The sequence below is a fragment of the Barbatula barbatula genome, assembly GCF_947034865.1.
Source record: "Barbatula barbatula genome assembly, chromosome: 15".
In the NCBI taxonomy this organism is placed as follows: Eukaryota; Metazoa; Chordata; class Actinopteri; order Cypriniformes; family Nemacheilidae; genus Barbatula; species Barbatula barbatula.
Window position 1 is genome coordinate 21,472,475 of NC_136778.1, and position 20,426 is coordinate 21,492,900.

The 20,426-nt window shown below is 40.2% G+C and overlaps 1 protein-coding gene across 1 annotated transcript in view; it reads right to left on the reverse strand.

Moving 5' to 3' along the window:
- The window catches only part of LOC306904977 (exostosin-1), a gene marked incomplete at its 5' end in the record, with an annotated part of 169,303 nt that extends 150,562 nt beyond the window's left edge, over positions 1–18,741 (reverse strand). The window contains one exon of the mRNA XM_079475278.1: positions 17,774–18,741. Coding sequence (XP_079331404.1) covers positions 17,774–18,741 — 968 coding nt within the window. The remainder of the gene's footprint in view (positions 1–17,773) is intronic.
- Positions 18,742–20,426: the final 1,685 nt, after the last annotated feature.

The window sequence follows — 20,426 nt, forward strand, 5'->3', positions numbered from 1 at the left end:
TGGCAATGTTTTTGGTCCATTAAGGGTTACAGTTGTGTCAAATACTTCGGGCTAGAAATAAATCCTTCTTTTAGATTTTTCCTTTGTTTTATTTTACATATTAAACTATAAGCTTTTCTGTGGCTCAGTGGTTCGAGCAAAGTCATGGATTCGATCACAGGGGATTGCACACATAGTCAGGAACAAATTTATAACAATGCAATGTAAGTTGCTTTGGATAAAAGCGTCTGCCAAATGCTTAAATGTCAACTTATTCAAATGGCTCATCATATAAAGTCTGACCTCATATACAAAAGAGCGAACATCAGCAATTTAACACAGTTCCTTATTTTATTCAAGTTCTAGAACTATTGTAGAATTATAAAACCATAACCATTCTGTTTGCTTACAAAAACATCAATTTGTTGAACTTTTTTGTTAATTTCCACATTTAAATGATATTTTCAATGTAGTCTCAGAGCCCATTGTACATGTACATGTATGTTTTATAATAGACCTTTTTCACACCCACATACACATCAACACACATCTGTTAGACTCTGAACAAAAAGCAGCTGGGGACATTAAACAATGTTGTATAAACACCATTAGAGACGAGTCCATTAAACACAGAGATTGCTGTCATTGGATTGCTAACAACAACAGCACTTATGGAACGTTTCCTGAAAAACTATTTGTAGAGCACACGGCTAATACCAAGGTTTTGGCCTAGCTGCCAGAAAATTACAGTTTTTTACGGGATTTTTTACAGCGCACATAAAGATCAGGGCTTAAAAAAGTTTTAAATGACACAAAAAATATAAAAGCTAATTTTATGATTCATTTAATATTGGGCGTTAAAACTTTAAACAACTTTCTAAAGCATCTCCTTTTACTGACCAATGACATGAGGACATCATTTGCATTTCCAGGTGATGCGTCTGCAAAAAGGTGCTCAAGGTCCTTTAAAAGGCCTTTTCAATCACAACAAATGCACACGGAACGCAACACAGAAATTAAACATACAATATAAAAACAGCCCTAGTGACAAAGTTCATTTGGTTTTGATAAACAGTAACATTACACTGATAGAAGATAAAGTCAATATGTTTCAAAGCATTTCTGCTAAATGACTGGCTTTGTGATTTTGTTCATTTATAAGTCAATCTAAACAAAAGCATCTGCTACATTATGTACGTTTGTTTTTTGCAACATTTGGAAATAATACTGACTATCAGATTGGGGTGCATGCAGGTCACAAATGTTTTTCTAGGTGTCATGCCAAAAAAATTGAATTAGTGGATCCATTGAGCGAAACTATCCCACTGTGTATGTGTTTTCTAACGGCATATGAAAAGAGACTAAAAGGATCTACGTAAATCTTTAATGGATGAGGCTGGATGAGACAATACTCTGTGATTGCCGAGCTGCTTTGCGTTCCACAGCTGGGCTTCTTTCGTATTGAAATGTACAGAGCCTCTAAACACATTGCTCACCATCTGTTACATCACACACACATAAACACACACACACACACAGATGGGCTAACAATACACTGTGTCATCATATTCTTGCACGGTATAATGACCTATAAGAGTTGTGACAACAGATAGAGTTTGACCCATGAGCAGACGTGACCTCGGGGCTCTGTAATCTCCTGTCTCATATCTACAGCTTTATTTGCTCCGTCAGCAAAGTCAAACCACTGAAGACTGAGGTGAAGTTGACCTGTGATTTTACAGTGACTCTTAAAACGTATTTTCGTGATGTCATAGCGGGAAAGGACGTACATCCATCTGCTGCCGACCATCGAAAACTGTTGCCTTCAACGGTGTCACCAACAGCCCACGCTGCGTGATGGCTGAATCAAGAATGCGGGCTGTCTCGACATCGCGCATCGGCGCAAGATAGAGCCAAAGCTTTCTCTCTTGGACCACCAAAGTGGACATCGTCCGACCCAGCGGGTACGCCGTCACATTGGTCACCCAGAGAGCACGGTCAGTGATGGGCCACTGCTCCTGCATAATCATTGGGTCGCGCTTACCCTCGACTAACTGCTTCAACGCCTTTGCCTGGTGGCACGATGGCCATGGCAGGAAGGGCGGAGGCTGCTAGATCCGCCGCAGTGCAAGCCCCCGGCATCAGTGATGACGAGAGCTTACAAGCTTCGGAAGGGAGCCTTGGTCGGTCCCTCCAAGTGGAAGCCGTCTGTGGGCACAAGTGTACCGTGACGACAGCACGCTTTACCTGGCTTCACCCGACATAGCCCTTAGCTGCTCCAGAGAAGAGGGACGTCAGGGTGACCGAGCTCGTCTACTGTGAACACCCAGAAGGGGGTGCTGCAGGTTTCCGTGCTCCTCGTGCCTTTCAGGGAACTTGGCACCTGGGCAGGACACGGTTCCCCGTGTTCCGTATTCAGGTACCAAGAGTCCAGCCATGGGCTGCGGGGAAGGTAGTGTTCTGAAGGCAGTGTGACGCCATCCGATGTTTCAACCGAAATCTCGCCCTCTGCACACTGTGATGGGGTTCCGCTATGGGACAGTCTGGCGACGTCCATATGAGACAGGTTCGGTAAGCATGACAGGGCCTGGATTTGTGTCCACGGGATCCCACATATCACCATCGCTGCCGCATGTCGTATCCGCGAACGCTACCTCGGCAAGTGCGGACCAAGACATGTGGCGCAGGTATCGTACCTGTCTAGCTCGAGGATGAGCGGTCGCACCCAAGACTACAGCGGTGAAACATGCCTGGCAACATGTGCAAGCTGTGGGAGAATTTGCTCTTTTAGAAATATGCTTTTTTGAATACACCTCTGACCAACTAGCCAAACGCCCAGGAGAAGTCGCAATACGCCAGGAAGAGTTCAGCCGCTCTGTGTCGTAGACCCAATAGGAAGAATCGAAGATCGCTCAGCATAAGCCTTGCAGGTTCCGAAGAAAAAAAATGGGCCATCTTCCCTTTTATACCCGTATGTACGGGGCGGGGACTGGCGTGCCGTTCATTGGCCTTTTCAAAGTATAATCGGAGATGATAGGTTCTCAAGTCAAACCCCATTCTGTCAGTCTCGACACAACGTCGAGAGAACAACAGAAAGGGAACACTGGTTTGTTTCCAATTAAGAACCACTTTAGCAAAATCATTTGGTTGGGATGAAATGGATTCATCACTCATTCGTAGAATAATTTTTCAAACATTAGTTACGCAGAACAAAGTAATCAAGCAACATCTGTTTATGTCGTTTCTTAGTTATTTTTAAGCATTTCTGCTTGATAACGTTTAGTTTTTTTTGTAAAATCAACCACTAAAAACAGCCAATGATTAGGGCCGGTATATCCTGTCCGTCAAAAGAATACAGAATGCAATGAATGTTTTCTCTGTATATAGAAAATGTTAAGAAACATCACCAGTTTGATGATTAATAGTAATAGTCATTAGATGAGTTTGTTTTATGTTGTTTTTTTGTCGCTGGTCTGTAATACACAAAACCAGCACCTAAATGCCATATGGTCCAGGTGAAGTTAATCAAATCACAGAGTAGAAATTGAGAATAATATATACAGTATATACACATATACATAGATATACAGAAGCTAAACATAAACTGAACTTTAGCCAAACCGTATGGCATGTGGAAATAAACAACAAAACAATTATTGATAAAAAACAACAGAAAAAACAAGTGTCCTGAGAAACACAACTAAAAATCCTCAGTTAATAATGTTAAAGTCATGTAACATCTAACTAAAAGTTACAATTATTTCTTTTTTATTTTAAACAAATTCTCTGCCTGATTCTGGATTTGGATTATTAGAAACATTTGAAAAATATACTTTTTAAATGTAACCGAATGTAATAATTTGGCAGCAGTGTGTTAAAGCCCGAATGTCATTTACTGAAGTAACATCCCTCATTAACAGTGCAAATCATGCAAAGACACATGCAAAGTGTACTAAGCAATTACACGATCAATGCTTTAGTTGTCAGTGTGTGTGTGAGTGTGTGTGTGTTCAGGAAAAAAGTTCAGGATTGTAACATCAGGTGGACATCACACAGCACTCAGACCCTTATCTCACGGTTTAGCATTCCAACACACTGCTATATTTACCTCCCGATCTTAACTACAGTGCTGATCAATTTCCTCCAGTCTGGCCGGCTCTGTGGATGGATTTAAGCCCATGACAGCCCGCTTCAAATTACAGGAGAAGAGAGCGAGGGATCTCTGATTATACAGCAAGTGTTTAGGAAATTCTTCCTCCGATTCCTTTAGCGGCTTCATGCCGGGCTCTTTCACTGGGCCTCCCATCATCGTGCTTAAAAACGGTTAATGTCCTGATAAACGCGTGTGTGGCGAGCAGGGCGGGACGAGAGCCGAGAGGGATAGGCGCGAGGCCGGTCACATGAGTCATAACGGGCGTCAGTTGTGCGTGCACCAATCTCGCATCTCTCACGGAGGAGCTCCGGAAGCATAAGAGAGGAGCGACAGGAGGATACAACGAGAGAGGACCAGGCCTGGGATTTATGTTTGTTTGTGTGGCCGGCAGTCGACCGTGAGGGCTTTTTGTTATAATAAATGTTGTTGTTACGTTCGCAGGTTCCCACCTCCTTCCTTCCTCTTATTGTATCTTGTTTTCCTGTAGTAAGAGCATTGTGTTAACAGCGCATGGTTGTGGGTTGGATCCCAGGGGATTGCAGATACCTATGTTTAAGTGTATAGGATAATGCAATGTAATTCACTTTGGATAAAAGCGTCTGCCAAATGCCTAAATGTAAAAGTAAATCTTGTTACAGCGTGCATTGGATTGGCCTCTTTGTCGCCATCTCAGTTTGTAATTGCTACTGCAGGTGATGTTCGGAGATATTTTCTTTACGTGAGTTGTGATTCGGCACTGCTCACACGCGTGGATGAGTCTGATGTTTTCAGTCGTGGCCTGTGACAGTCCACCGGTGAGAATCTTCACTGTACATCAGTAGCGCATCATAAACACAGATAACATGGCAGATGATATAACGCGAAACAAATTTGAACTCAAATGACCCAAATAGCGCAACTGGAGTCTGTGTTGAAGAGTTTTTTTATTATTTCGGGTGCTGGGTCATTTCCATACCTGCCTTTTTTGCCAGGAGTCTCCAGTTATCTCTCATGGAAACTCCCGTAATGCGAACCGGACAGAAGATCTCCGAACACGGGTCTTCAATTCTATAAGTACGTAAATTTGAGTAAAATCACAGGCTTCACTTATTCGTGCTAGTTCGTGCCACATGACATACAGATGTGGGAGGTCATTTCTAAATCACACAAGGTCCCCAGATATCACTAATCCCGTGCGAATAGGTCTTAAATTTAATTTATCATAATGAACATAAAAAAAGAGAGAAAGAACAACCCGTCTGTCTTAACACAACAAGTGCGCTTTGGTTTTTGTGTTATCTGTTGAATTATTATAATGTCGTACCTGTTCAGAAGAAATAAAGTCATGCCTGCATCCGTTTTAAATCCTTTCAGATCACAGAGTTCACGCCACCTTTGAAATGCCTTGCCAATATTAAATCTTGTTTTCACACCAATCACATTCACTTATTCTTCGTAAACTCTCATCAGTTTGTACTTTCTTGTTTTTCACACCTGATGAATCCCTAGATGTCAACGCTGCTTGCCGTTTAAAAGTAAAAGTACTAAACGCCGCCATAAAGAATACTGAAAGTTGTGTAAAATCCTACCCAACAGTTGTGAGGACACGCTACAAACCACCTGTCACTCGCTGTCGTGAACGTGGTGGAAGAACCCAAGTGCAGGCAGCGAGGATGAAGGGGTTAACAGAAGGGGCTTTACTATATATATGTAAACAGAAAAACAAAAACCCACGAGGGGGTAACAAAGGAGTACAAACACGATAAATTGAAAACTAAAGACTCAAGAGCTCAACTATAACACACTACGACTAACCTGACACTCAAAGACTAGCCTTTACAGTATTTGACACGACAAGGCTTAGGACAGGGTAACAAGTACAACGAACCAGCACAAGACAATAGACATGAGGGCATCTTATAGGAAAACTAACAAAGGAGATAACAATGGGCAGGTGTGGGTAATGAGACACAGGAGGAAAGCAATACTAGGAACGAGAGGGGCGGGGCCAATGACGAGACTGGAGAGAACACATATTATGTCCTGATTGACCATAATATGTTTCTCTCCACATAAAACACGTGGGTCTGTCATGATTCTGCCCCTAGACCAGAAAACCAAGACAAGATTAGGCAGAATCATGACACTCGCAGCATCCACGCGCTGGCTAGCAGCCGGATCCTCTTCGTTCTGTTCGAATGTGATGAAACGACGCATAGACGAAAGACACCAAATAAGGATCTCCGGGAAAGACGACCCGACAGGGCAAATTACAAACCATTATTACAAGCTTTCCGTGGTGAATCTCGCAAGGGTAGTGACACAGTTTTAAACACTGTTCTTTCATGTACTTGCTCAATAATTGGTTTTAGCTCATTTTTACTCAAAATAACTTGTGTACTGCCTCTTTAAACCAACATTACTTGAAATAAAGCAAGTAATTAGCATCTTTATTTATGTTATCATTTCAATAATTCATTCGCATGATTTGTTTTATAAGAAGTCTTTGTTGTATCTCAGATGTATGATATTTTTAAGCTACACTCATATGGGCATGATCCTGTAAAGATCAACCCTGTTAGCACAGTTTTATATAGTAATGTATTGAAGATGGAAAAGTGTATATTTTTAAGATATACTTTATCTTTCTAGAAAACACATTGTTAGATTCACAACCATTAAAAACAAATGTTAAGAGCAACGCAATTGTGCAAGTGTCAACCCTATTACTTTCTTGAACTCTTAATCATATCCAAACTCATGCTATCATTGATCATTTATTATTTAAACACAAATCGATCAAACTTTAAATAATTACCCTTTAGCCTAACTCTTTAAAAGGCACATCATTTACAGAAGGCCTCAACTGCAGTGTTTTTGTTCCAGGCCCTGTGTGGCAGAAACCTTCGAACAATCAACATGACAATCCATCACAAGGCTGGAACTGGGCACAGTGAAGCTGGTGTGGTTATTTCTGGGCACTGTGTAGTTCATGTGGCTAAGATTAAGGTAAGGGTTTTCTAGATAACAAGAATACAAAGACAGGGCCAAACTATCACTTACAACATCTCAGTTACAATGAACTGATGGGACGAGAGTTTAGGTCACCACTAGAAGCGCTGGCCCTTCAGACTCTTCTCTTTCAGAAGAAAACCTACTGCCATGCCATGTGATGAAAATCGGAGATCTGGTTCACACATGTCAATCTTTCTCTCTTTTTGTTCTCGATTATTCGGCACAGCCAGTACTTTGTGTGTGTCAGTGAACAGAAAGTATATGAGTATCAAATATTTCTCTCTTCTTCTTCTTCTAGTTGCCAAGAAAAATGTAAATAATAAAAATCCATTACACTTAACTTCAATATATAAACTCAAATGCATAGTCAAAGTGCATATGTTTAATATACAGAGATGACTAAGTTGTTCATAGGTTCACCCAAATCCCTCAAAAAGTGTAAACCCTCTTTCAAAGCATTGCTCTGTCTGAGCTAAAACAGGAGCTGGCTGGCAAGTCAAAATGGGACAGTGAATAAATAAATCTGATTGTTTGCGGTAAACAAAACAAGAGAAACTGAAAAGAAAAGCATTCTGCAGAAAGCCCTTTTAATAACAAAGAATTACGGCTGTCAAAATGAACACATTAACACCTGCTTTGAATTAGAAACACAGTTAAAAACATTCCTAACACTTTGTTGTTGTTGTTGTTTAAAAAGCATTATTGTGATTTATATAATTAGTATTTAATCAGTATGCTAGATTGCACCTACAATAAATCACGCCTTGAATACTCAACAAGTATAAATATCACCCGCAAGCTGAGCGCATGTGCAGACGTGAAAAATAAGTGCATCAGAGCTCCAAGGCACCCGATTAAGAGCAAAAACACATCCACTATCATTGTACCGATAAAAGATCCGTGTTCAAAATGTATAATAGTTATAGAGACACCGATATAAGTCGGTAAAAGCTATTCTTCACACTATTGGCCGATAGTTTAAAAAAGCGTATGACCAGGGCCGATATATCCGGTCAATCAAAAGAGGACAGAAAAATCCAATGTAGGGAAATAAAGATTAAAAACATCACCAGTTTGATGTTTAATATTAATAGTTATTATATAAATGAATAAATAGACACAAAATGAATAGAAAGACAGTTTTTGAAATATACAGTTTTAATGAAATATTATTAGCACGTATGTAAACACTAAAGAATTTTGTTTTGTGAAGAGATAAGATCAGATCAGAGTCCCACAAAACACATGAACTGATAAAAATCTGTCGAATATATCCTGAGAACATCTGAATATCTGAAAATACTTGAGGTTTTGAGTTAATCGACAGAGATACTGTATGAATTCTGCAGCACTTTATTCAAAATCGGACATTGCACAGAACTAGGAAGACGACATACAGTACATCAGAACAAACCTGCAGGTGTTTCAATGTCAAGCAAGAAGTCTCCTCAAAATCAGATTACGGAGGATAAACAATGCTAGCATTTTCTGCAGGTGTGTGATTATATACCGAAAGGATCATTTATCACATTTTACAGGATTCATGCACGTTTGGAACTTATGTCTACAAAGCTTATGACTCACTGATGTATTTTCTTTGGTTTAAAATAATCATTGGTCATTAATTGTGTATGTCTTCATGGGTACTGTCATGTTTGTGTCACGTCACACATCTGTACCATGAAATGCAGATGTTTATATTTAAAAAATGAGGTCTTGACAGAAAACGCATACACACACACAATACAAAGACCCGTCTCTTGGGCCCCTCCAAAAATATCTAGCAGGACACAGTCCATGCCCAGACTTGACAAATGCTCCGATGATAGAGACATGGACAAAGAACGTGGCGACTCTACAGAATTATTAATGATAATCTTAAATCTATTTTTTGTTTTATTTTGCCTTGTTGTGCAGCACTGTTGAGCTTGTGCAGAGGCTGCAGTTTTTGCCAGAGGGGAACTGGAATCCCCTGGTTAGGCCTGTTTTCCCTCTGAGGCTTTTTTCTCCTCCAATGGAGTTTCGGGTTCCTCTCCACCGTTTGTATACTGTTTTGCACTATTTGCCTGGCCGGGGGGGCTGCTAGAATTTTATAGTCTTATTTAATGAACACCATAGGCGGAGTTTGACATTCGAGCCAGGGGGGGCAAAAAAAAAATCATTGTAGCAGCTGGGACCTGGGCTATCAATTGGGGAACACAGCACTAACACATATGGACACAACAAACATGCTAAATAAACACATATATTTATTTTTAACCCAAAGAAGAAGAAAAAACAGTACAACAATACAATCATTCTATTAGTAAACAGGTAAGCCACTTGACTTTGCATCGCATTTTCGGACACAATTAGGATCAACGCAATAAAATGCGGACCACTTTTGTTAAAATATTATCTTCAACCAAAACGAAAAGGTTTTTAAAGTTTTTCTTTCCTTTTTTCAAAACACATTGTGGCAATGAGAGCGATTAAAAAACAAGTTATATTTCGCATTTTGTACTTCATGAAACATTTAAAACATTTTGAGACAAGGGGAAAAAATAAAAAAGACGCCATGTGAGAGGCTACAGTATGCATAGATACAAAATTGCCTTTCTCTTATAAGTGTGACAAGACGGAACATTTTCAACTGACAGTCACACAATACTCCCACTTTTAATTTTTATATCAGTGGGACCGCCGTCCCCATCCCTCAAAAGACAGCATATTGAAAGCAGTGTGTTGAGTTTAAAGCAGTTATTTGGCAGAGAAATCAAATTTACAGACCTAGACATTGTCCAGACTAGTGCAACAGTAATTTTCGTTTTTTGCGTCCAGCATATGCGTCGATAATGGTCTCAGGTGAGAGCTTGGCCGTAATGTCGCTTTCGATGTGAAGGATCGCAAGAGAGGAAAACCTGGCTGCTCCCATCGTCAACCGCAGCCAGTTCCTTATCCTTATTTAAGATATTTATAATATATAATTTTTTTTAAAGAATGCAATTATTTTTTTTGTTGAAACAATGCAATTACCCGTTTCAGCCGCCAGGGGGGGCAATGCTCCCCCTGCCCCCCCGCAAACTCCGCGCATGATGAACACTTTATATAATAGAGTAATAATTATATAATAGAAACAATTTATAGTCTGTCTGATATTTGATCTGTGTTTTGACTTGCATAACCTTATATGTTTTGCTTATAGTCAATGTTTTCTTGTACAGCTGCTTTGTAACAATGCAAATTGTCAAATAAAGCTGACTTGACTTGACTATTAAAATAAAACAATTATTATATTTATTCTTAGAAACTTACTTAATGCTTATTTTTACTATCTATTACATAACAATGTCAATTTGCCCCGTGTCGAGCCAGCCTATAGTGCGGGGCCTGGAAACCCCCACAACTGTTAAAGAAACAATGTATTAAACAAATGATGAGGTTAATTGTAATGACATATTTAAATGGCCTGACAGCCATACAATGAACGGACTGTACTCAATATACAAAACAGCTTTTGCTTTACCATACATGCCGTGTACAAGCTGGGCTGTAGAGTTATTTTCCCAGCATCCCTAGCGACAGCAAGCTTTAATAGTGGGTTTGAGGCAGTAATGCATTTAAAGTATTTTTGCAGAGGAATAAACCCAGAATAAGAAGCGATCGATTGGCATGTCATGGTAAATAACAGCTGTGATGATGTAATGAACGCAGCACTATATCTGAGATCGCGAAGAGGGAATTCTAGGAGAAGGGCCATTGACGTTCCTTTAAATCAAGTTACGCTTAAATAAATGCCAGGACTCAAAAACATTGTGGGAATGAGTGAGGGATATTAATGAAAATTACCGCCTGCACTAAATGCTTACCAAGCTGGTAGTGGGTACGTTATATATTACATTTTTAAAGCAGAGGTTTATGGGAAATAAATATATTTGGACATGGTTATTAATTTATGTGATCAATCCTAAAGGAGCTTTGCCGTGCACGGAAGGATGAGAATATTTGAGGGCCGTTTCCAGCCACACATTTCTCTTCCAGTTTGAGACAGACCTGTTGACGGAGGACAGAATTATAAGAGCTCATGAATTTTAGATTTCAGCTCAAGTTGAACATGTTGTGAGATGTTTATTTTGAGTGTAACTGTTATGACCCAGGCATCCCAGCAGATGTTCACATGGCCATGCTGGGTATTAAAGAAATAATTCACCCAAAGATACATATTTATCCTTATTGGATTCAACTGATGGAGCCAGTTTCAAAATGTCAAAATGTGCACTACATGACAAACCCAATTAAACAAATTATACTAAACCTCCACAAAATATTCATCATGAAATAATAATAGATTCAAATGAACACGAAACACACGCAGAACAAAGAAAAGAGAAAATGAACCTGACCGTGACAGCATCATAAACATATATCATCCATCATATACATAAAGTATATGCCCTGGAGACTTGAAAGTTTCTTGTTTGATTCATGTGATGTCTGCTTGTGTGAAAAACGGTGCATGTGTGTTGCGCTGGTGTTGTTTTTTGGACAGGTAAATGGATGTAAATTGACGGAGCTGAGCAGAGTAAAGTTTTATTAATGATGATGTCACTTTCCATTAACTGTGTAGAGGAAATGATCTAAATAAAACCTGTTCATTTACCGCTGCTGTGTGTGCCAGTTACTTACTGTTGATAATATTACAGGCATTTTTTATCATAAATTATTAAACATTACTAACATTATAAAAAAAACATGTTCTCTCCCCTAAGGGTGAGATGACTGTCAAAACATCTCAATTTACCAGAATTTAGCTTATAAAATACTTTCTGGCTAACCCTATTATGTTGTGCAATGCTTACGTGTCGCCGATTTTTAATACGATTTCTGTAACTTTTTGAAACGAGTGGTTTAGGGGAGTGAGCTTTTCCTCACTACATGATTTACAGAGCGGTAAGTTTTATCTTGTTTGCACTTATTTTAGTTTGATATTACACCTCTGTTAATAACTTCTGATCATCGACTGACATTAGGACAAAGAATACCGGTACCAACTCAATTTACTATATTCTAAATATCTACTAATGCAACTGATGTATTAAAATATTGAACGATGTACAAATTAAAAGCCCCAAAAGAACATTCACAGACAGGGTTCCGTCACGGTATCAAACTTTCACATCATGGTTATTGTGCCTGAAACCATTCCCGTTGAAGACATCACCAAAAAATGGTATGAGTCAATGAATATTACACTTTTTTTCTTTTTTGGCCAACGAATCACACTTTAAATTCAAGCGTCAGGATTAGAAAGAGATTTTGCATCCACTGTGGGTTTTACGATACGATATATTACGTGTTTAGGATTAACACGGTATCGATAATCATGTGTGTTTTATCATTATATCGCGGTTATTGGCAATACCGGTATATTGTCTAATAATAATAAAACTTGTAAATTTGAGTAAACGAAGTGACATCAAAGACAACATCTGAGCAAATACAGAGACACACATATGGCGATAAAATACACTACAGCTGCATTATCACATATGGGCGTCTTTAGTATGCCATAAACTTCTGGGTAATGTGGTATAAAACAGCACAGGTGCGCAAGACTCGTGTCAGAATCTCTCATGTATGAAGTTTGTGTTAGAACGGAAGGCTCGGGTGGTTAGTCAATGAAATGATATCTGTGAGAGAGCAAATCGTGTTTAAAGGACAAATACAAATTCTGTCATCATTTACTCACCCTCGAGTGTAAATTTCATTGTTCTTGTAACCAAACAAATCTGGCCCACTATAGATTTCCATAATAGGGACAAAATACCATGATAGTCAATGGTGCCCCAGAACTTTTTAGTTTCCCACATGCTTTCAAATAACTTATTTTGTGTTCAACAGAACAAAGATATTTATAGGGTCTTTAAGGGGGAGTAAATGATGACAGAATTGTCATTTTTGGGTGAACTATCCTTTTAAGAGTACCGAGACTGAATAGCTTGAGAATGTAAAATTTGGATGGTCTGTAACCTATTTGTGTTGATAAAATAGTTTTGAAGATCTTTCTATGTCTAAATGACTGTTCTCCATACGGCTGTGGCTCTCAGCGGCAGACCGAGTCTCATTAGGCAGTATGGAGGACAGATTCTCCTGTTAGCAGACAAACTGCAGTTAAACTCGTTCCGTCTCAGCTGGTGGGCCCTTCACTGACATTTCACAACACTCCACACTATCTTTCTTTCTCTGGTCGCATCACTTTCTTTGGTTTCCTTCAAATTTCTCCCTCTTTCCTCCAGCCTCCCACAGTGCAGTCTCTATGTGGACAAAGATCTCCAGCCAGAAACGCAGTCCATCCTTCAGAGTACAGGTCTCTAAGCCGCTATCCTGTGTTATAATGTTATCCGACAACTTTTTACCTGCAGGAGTCCTGGACTGTTCCTACAGTTAGAAGGTTGTGCCTTTATAGAGATCAATGCAATATTTTATTTGATCATTATTTTATGGGCTGACACATTGATCGAAAGTGATCTGCAGTACATTCAGGGTAAATTTTGTCTCATTGTGTGTTTCCTACATTGGGAATCGAACCAACGACCTTGGCATTGAGCCATTTTGTAAAATACGTACTGAATTGTTTTCAGCAAAGCAGTGATTTGTTGTGTAGGGCTGCACGATAAATCGTATTTTAATCATGATACTGATTTATGCCTCTAACGATTAATTGAGCATAATCGTGGCTGAGCGTACAGATGATAGAGCTAAACATAGTATAGTGTTGCAGAAGATCTACAGTGGCAGATTATAACACATGCTAATTGGTTTACAAGTGTAAAGAATATGTGGAACCCAAACTGACAGAATGATCACAATTATTAATCGTGATTTAAGATTCGAGCAAAATAATCGCGATTATAATTTGACTCATTATCCCCCAGACCCTAGCGTCGTGTATCAAATCAATACAGTATTTCACATTCACATCACTTAAAAAGACACATAAAGACTTGGCTATATGAGGAATAGACCCCTTTTGCACCGACGTCACGCTTACGTCACAACATTAGCTGGAGGCGAAACAAGGGGAAAACTGGAGGCGGCCAATACAAACCAGCACAGAGTCGGCTACATAATGAATTTAAATGTCATATTGCTGTGTTGTTAAGTGCCAAAATCGATAAATTACAGACTCTTATCTGATATTTTAACAGATACCTGCTGCAATTGCCAGAAAAAAACGACGACAGTTGTAGTTGAACACATTACACTTTATATCACTTAAAGTTAAATACACCCCTGTCTTTTGTTGGTATGGATTATGGTTTGGGTGTGTGTCTAAAAACTTCTCATGTTTGCCCACCTAATCACAACACAGGGAACAAGTTAAGTTATTTTCCACGTATTAGCGCATATATGAGCTACCGATGTTAGCAGTTAGCCAACGACCAGAGATTAAGCTGTTTCTACAGTACACTAAGTGCATTAGTAGAAATGGGGACAGAAAACAGTGAGAAGGTTCATGTTATGTGTCAGGTGTGTTAAGTAGTTGCATTTGCTACCATGTGCCACTGTGAGTACATATAAGCATATATAAGCATATATACATATAAGCATATATACAGTTCGTCCATTTATTGAGTGAGTGTGTACAGGTTGGCCAATCTGGTTCCTTCCGTTAAAGTTCACATTTAACAGTCACAGTCCCAAGACAGTAACTGACCGTACACATTCTATTAAATCTGATTTTCTCCAGTCATTGTAAAAAAACATGCTCGCTAGCGTTAGCGGTCACAATTTTACTTTTAAAAAAGGGGCCTATAACAACAGCAAATATAAAGTAATCAATGTCTCACAAGATAGCAGACAAGCAAAAAAATATCAGAATGTCTAGAATCAGACGCATTTACTTGCTGTCACACGTGTTTTATCGTCAAGGTCAAGTCCACCTGTTACGGTTCGCATGAGACATAAGAAGCTTCTATTGTCTTCTATTCCGTATCGTGACGTATGTCAAAGTAAAACGTCTTCTGTAATGAGAAATACAATTTAAAGTGCCAGATGTCCATTTTAATTTCACGGTGAATTTAAACATAACAGGATCTCAGAAATACCTCTGGATGATTTTGCTGCACTGTTAGTGGCAAACCTTAGTGTCATAAAACCTTTATAAAAATAATCTTAGACCATGTTGATTTTAATGGTTTGAAGGTGTTAGAAAAAGTACTGTAGGAGTGATGTTATTTTAGGATGTCATTTTTATTTTGAACGTTGGAGGTAACTGAAGATCTGCTCTGCTGAAGTGTGCTGTTACTTTCAGGGTTTGGTGCGGAAGTAAAAATAAACACTGCAATACATAAAAGTTTGAACCAATTCTAGTAGTTTTTTCATCATGATCAAATTTGAATGCCCTTCACATCTGCGCTGCATCTTTGGCATCTATGTTGTGATGTCCAGGACAACAATATTTGAAACTAGAGAGTTCGAATGATTTGTGTTTCTGCAGAACTACAACAAACGCCCCCATGTCTGACTCCTGTAAAGTTATGTTTGTTTTAAAGCATTCAATAATGCACAGCAGTGATCTGTCTGAATGTCTAGCAGCTGTGTTTATTGAAGGGGGGACTCATTTTGGGGGTTCTAACTAGGATTTGTGATCCCTTTCCTTTCGTGTGATTTTGAAGCTTTGAAACAACACATCATGTTAATCACACAACCTAATTAAAAACCAGCGGGCATCTTGTTCTGTCTCTCTCTCGCCCTTTCTGTCTTTCTCTTTTTCTCCGGCGTGATGGATTTGTAGGAAGCACCCAGTCGTGAGCGTTCTAATTTAGAGTCTATCAATACATCTTATCAGTGGGGTCTCCACTTCCTTTTCTTTCTCCCCATTGGCTATAATCTAACATTCTGGGTACAAGAAGACCTCCTGCAAACTTTGGGGGTCTCCTATGGGAACAAAGACCGCATGGTGACGCATCATGAGAGCAATGGTACTGCTGATGGAGACAGTGATGTTATTTAACACAATATTTAGTTCTGGAATATCTAGGGTGTCGCGTACGGCGGTGGGAGCAGTGAACCGACATCATATCTCAAAGGATAATGAAAGACAATCAATGTGAAGACTCCATCCAGACTCATCTATGAATAAAGATGCTGCTCCTTTTCATTTCTACAAGTGCTCGCCGTGTGTAATTGTTTGTGTGAGTGCCAGCGTGTGTGTGTGTGTCAGACCAGAATCAGTAAGGGATGTTATCGGGCTCTGCCTGTAATCATCTCTGGGCTCAGCAGGAGTGTGTGTGTGTGTGTGTGTGTGTGTATGTGTGCATTTGGTATTCTCTGTGAGTCTAAGCTCCTGCTTTATTCAATTGAGGGCCAATTATTGACTCTTCTGCTTCTTTGAAATCCTCCTCAATTCATTGAAGTATGAGAGTCTGCGAGGCAAGACCTCTAACCTTATTTGCCTTCAGTCCAGAGACTGTGAGCGGCAGATATTTTCTTCTCTTCTCAATACATGCTGTACTCAATCCCCTCCAACTCAACTCCAGGTTTTACATGTCACGCCATTGGCTTACAGGTGAAAAACACGCTCTAAACGTTACTTCACTTTACCCATTTTACAATTTCCTTTTTATAGTACAGATAACTAAATGAACATTTTTGTGATGAAGATTCAGATTACCTTTATAAAAAACTGAATCAGTTCCAGTCCTTTAAACACCACATTTTTGTCTTGTTTTCTAGTACAAGTATCTAAAAAGTGTTTGAACCGAGACACATTTACTTAAGGAAGGTGACCTAAGATCTCAAAGGCCTTATTTGTGGATTTGTGTGGGCATGTCATGTAACATTCAGTATCTGCACAAATACCTCTGTTATTACAAGGTAATTACTATGTAACAACTATATGATAATCATTTAATAGACACATTAGCAGAGGAAAATGCTAAAATGCAAATTTTCCTTGTAGATCATGAAATCCTGGGCATTCATGAAATAAATGTGGGTGCAACTGCACTTAATATAAAACAAAATAAATGTTCCTGGCTCTTCAATGCAATGTATGTATACTTAAACAAAAACTTTCAAAACAGCAAATGAAAGCTTTTCAAAGTTCATCTGACATATAAAGTAGGATATACAGTTTATAGATCTGAATCCACTTGTGGCACACTTTCTTTAATAAGAACGTAGCCTATTGCTTTTTTACACTTCATATTCAAGAGAATGAAATACTCAAAATAGTTCAGCTCCAGTTAGAACTGCATGTACACCCACTGCTGGTGTTTTACTGGTCACAAACAGATGAAGATTGGCTTTGTTTGGGGCTAGGAGACCTCTAGAGTCCTTAACAACAGTATTTTTTTTCCTGAGCAAGACAAACTCAACACCGCTTCCATTTATAGCCATATTCCCATGATAACTTCCTAAACACTACAGTCTGGAGTGCACAGCAAGCAACAGTCTAAATCACTCTGACATCAAAAACACACCGCCGTTGTGCTTGCCTCTACTCTGTGGCGTTTACTTAAGTTAACCTTGAAACAACCGAACATGATTGGATGCAAAATACAAAGCAAGCAAACCCTAATCGCACCTCAAAGCACATTTAGCAACTATGGGTAAAATCGTATTGCAATCATCCTTTTTTAAAGACAAGACAGCTGGACTTACTTTGTGTATTCCTCATTGTCTCGGTCACACCTTGCATCCTTATGTTTCTCCCAGTCCTTTCCGTGTTTGCAGGTTGTCAATAAAACAATATCATCCCTGTTATGTATATGATACAATGCATTTCTGGTTTCAGAACCGATACCGGTCAGATACCTCTTCCCTTTAAAGACCAGAAAGTATTTCCGTAAGGGAGGGACATTATTAAGAGTCAGATATCCTTTATCTCCTCCTTTCTGAGGATGGTCTTTGGAGAACAGTGGGAGGGACACGTCGAAGTGCGGCCTGAAGTTTTCCGTGTCTGCGCTGGCCTTGGCCAACATGGCTTGGCCGATATCGAAGCCCAGTTCCTCTGTGTAATCGGGCCACGTTCCGGAGTACAGGTTAAAAATGAGATGGTTCCTCCCCTCGTACCACAGAGGGAGGCCTTGAATTCTGGCTCGGACGTTCTGGACATACTGAGAGGACAGCTGGTCCCTGTCCAAAGTGTCTATGCTCAGCACAAACAGGCAGGCCTCATTAGGGTCAGTTGTGTTGAAGCGCGACTCCTCGATGGCCGCCAGAATCTTCTGGTAGCTTTCCGAGGGTGCTTCGCTTTTCTGCGGGGGGTAGACGTAGATTTTAAAGCCCCGCTCGCAGCGCCGGAAGTCAAAGCAGGTCTCCATGCGACAGCGTCGGCTCTTGTAGATGTTTTTCTGGATTTCTCGCCTCTCACGTGGAGACGTGTGCTGATGAAGGAGCAGGGGTCCGTCCTCCTCCTGCTCGGCCTGACCCAGGTATGTCTGCCGGGGAGGCTCCACCGATTCCGGCCAGTGATGTGTTTGGGGTTGGATACCAGGAATGTGGGAGACTCTGTAAAGCTCGGCACTCTCCTGGTTCTGGAACTCACCCATCTGGATGCCCCACAGGTAGGCTAGTAGCAGGGTACAGGCCCCCACGGATACCAGCAGGTATCGCTTCTTTGCCTGCATGTGGACGGCGAGAAGCGGGACAGGAGAAGAAGGAAGCGAGGAGGGTTGACAGTAAACCCACGGGACCAGCTCACAGGATCAGCTCTCATACCAGTACTGGCATTCTGAGTTTACACAGACACACAGAGAGGTGCAGGGTTATATTAGCTGTAAATTAGAATTTAAAGAAATATTAAATTTACAGCCTGAGGTCACTGTAAAAATCTGATTTAAAATGGGAAATACACAGAAGGTTATAGGATTTTAAAAGTTATTAACACAAGATCACTGACTAGAAAATAAATTTAGTTAATATGATACTTCTATAAAGCCTTATAAGTGCTTAAAGGAAACACTGAATATTTAGTTGTTATAACTTGTAATAATTTCCTGACATTATAAAAATTAACAGATTTCTTTTGCTGTTTATTAACTTAAATTGTTCACATACATAAGAAAAAAAGATGCTTTACCTTGGTCACCTGTTGACGCGTCAGTCACCCGGAGCTTCAGTAAATCTCAACTGTTATCTTATCAATCAAGTCAGCTCAGCGCATTTTTAGCTTTTGTGTAGAAGTATTTGTGCGCCATTCTTTGCATTTCAAACGCCAAGACTTTGAAGCTGTATTCCAATGTTTGTGATACTAAAGCTGTGCGTAAAAGTAGCAGAAACACACGTGTTGTCCATCTCCATTACCCTGATAAACCAGACTGGCGATTATTGTATATTTCTAACTTTGATATAAATAACTTCATGTCGTTTCGGCAGAGACATGACTTTTGAAATATTCACTCCCATCACATTCTGCGATAAATGCACGTGTAGTCCGGGTGCGTCGTTGAATCACAGTCCACCGGTATTGCGCATCTCCGCGTATTTCCACAGTTGAACAGCAGTGCGTTATTCACTCATTCCTTTAATACCAAAAGCCTGTTTATTGCATTGAAACCGCTCGGTGTTTTCTCTCTGCGCGAGTCTGCAAGTGTAAAATCCGTTTCGTCATCTGCGCTCAACTTGCGTTTGCAACTCTCCGAGACCGACGTCGTGAAACTTCTCCTCGCGCCACTCATGGTCTCATTCAAAAATCCAAAACGAACACAGATGATCCTCCTGGACCACAGGTTCATAAATCACATCCTCTCGGCCAAACTGGTTTGACGTGAAGTTTGTCCATCACTGTGTGATCCACTAAGCCGATGCGCGCTCCGTTTTAATACCCATCCCAGACAAGTGCAAGTACCGAACCCCAATAAACACCTCAGTTTCTCCTGCACGACATGACAACCCTCGCTTTTGATTCGCCTACATATCAAAAACGCGAATTATCTCCTTCGGGAAAGGCACTTGGCATGAAAGTTAACGGTGTTGCCAACTGAACGTCATGCCGCCCGCGTCACATCTTTACAGAAATGACCCTGCGAAAACACCCACTCCCTCTATCGCATGCGTCAATAAATAATACACGTCCGCGTCTTCGCCTTCAGCGTCCAGAGCGAAGGAGAGATGCAGAACAGAGTTCGGGAATCCGCTCGGCGTCTCTGCGCCTCTTGTGTGTGTTGTTGGCGGAGGATGCGCTCAGAGGATGCGCTCTGGAGGACACAGAGGGTCACCTGGACCGTCGATCAGCACAGAAGAGACTGTTCAAAGAAGTGTGTGGTACAGACGCGCAGAGGAGAGCATGGCACGGTGACGCGCACGGCACGAG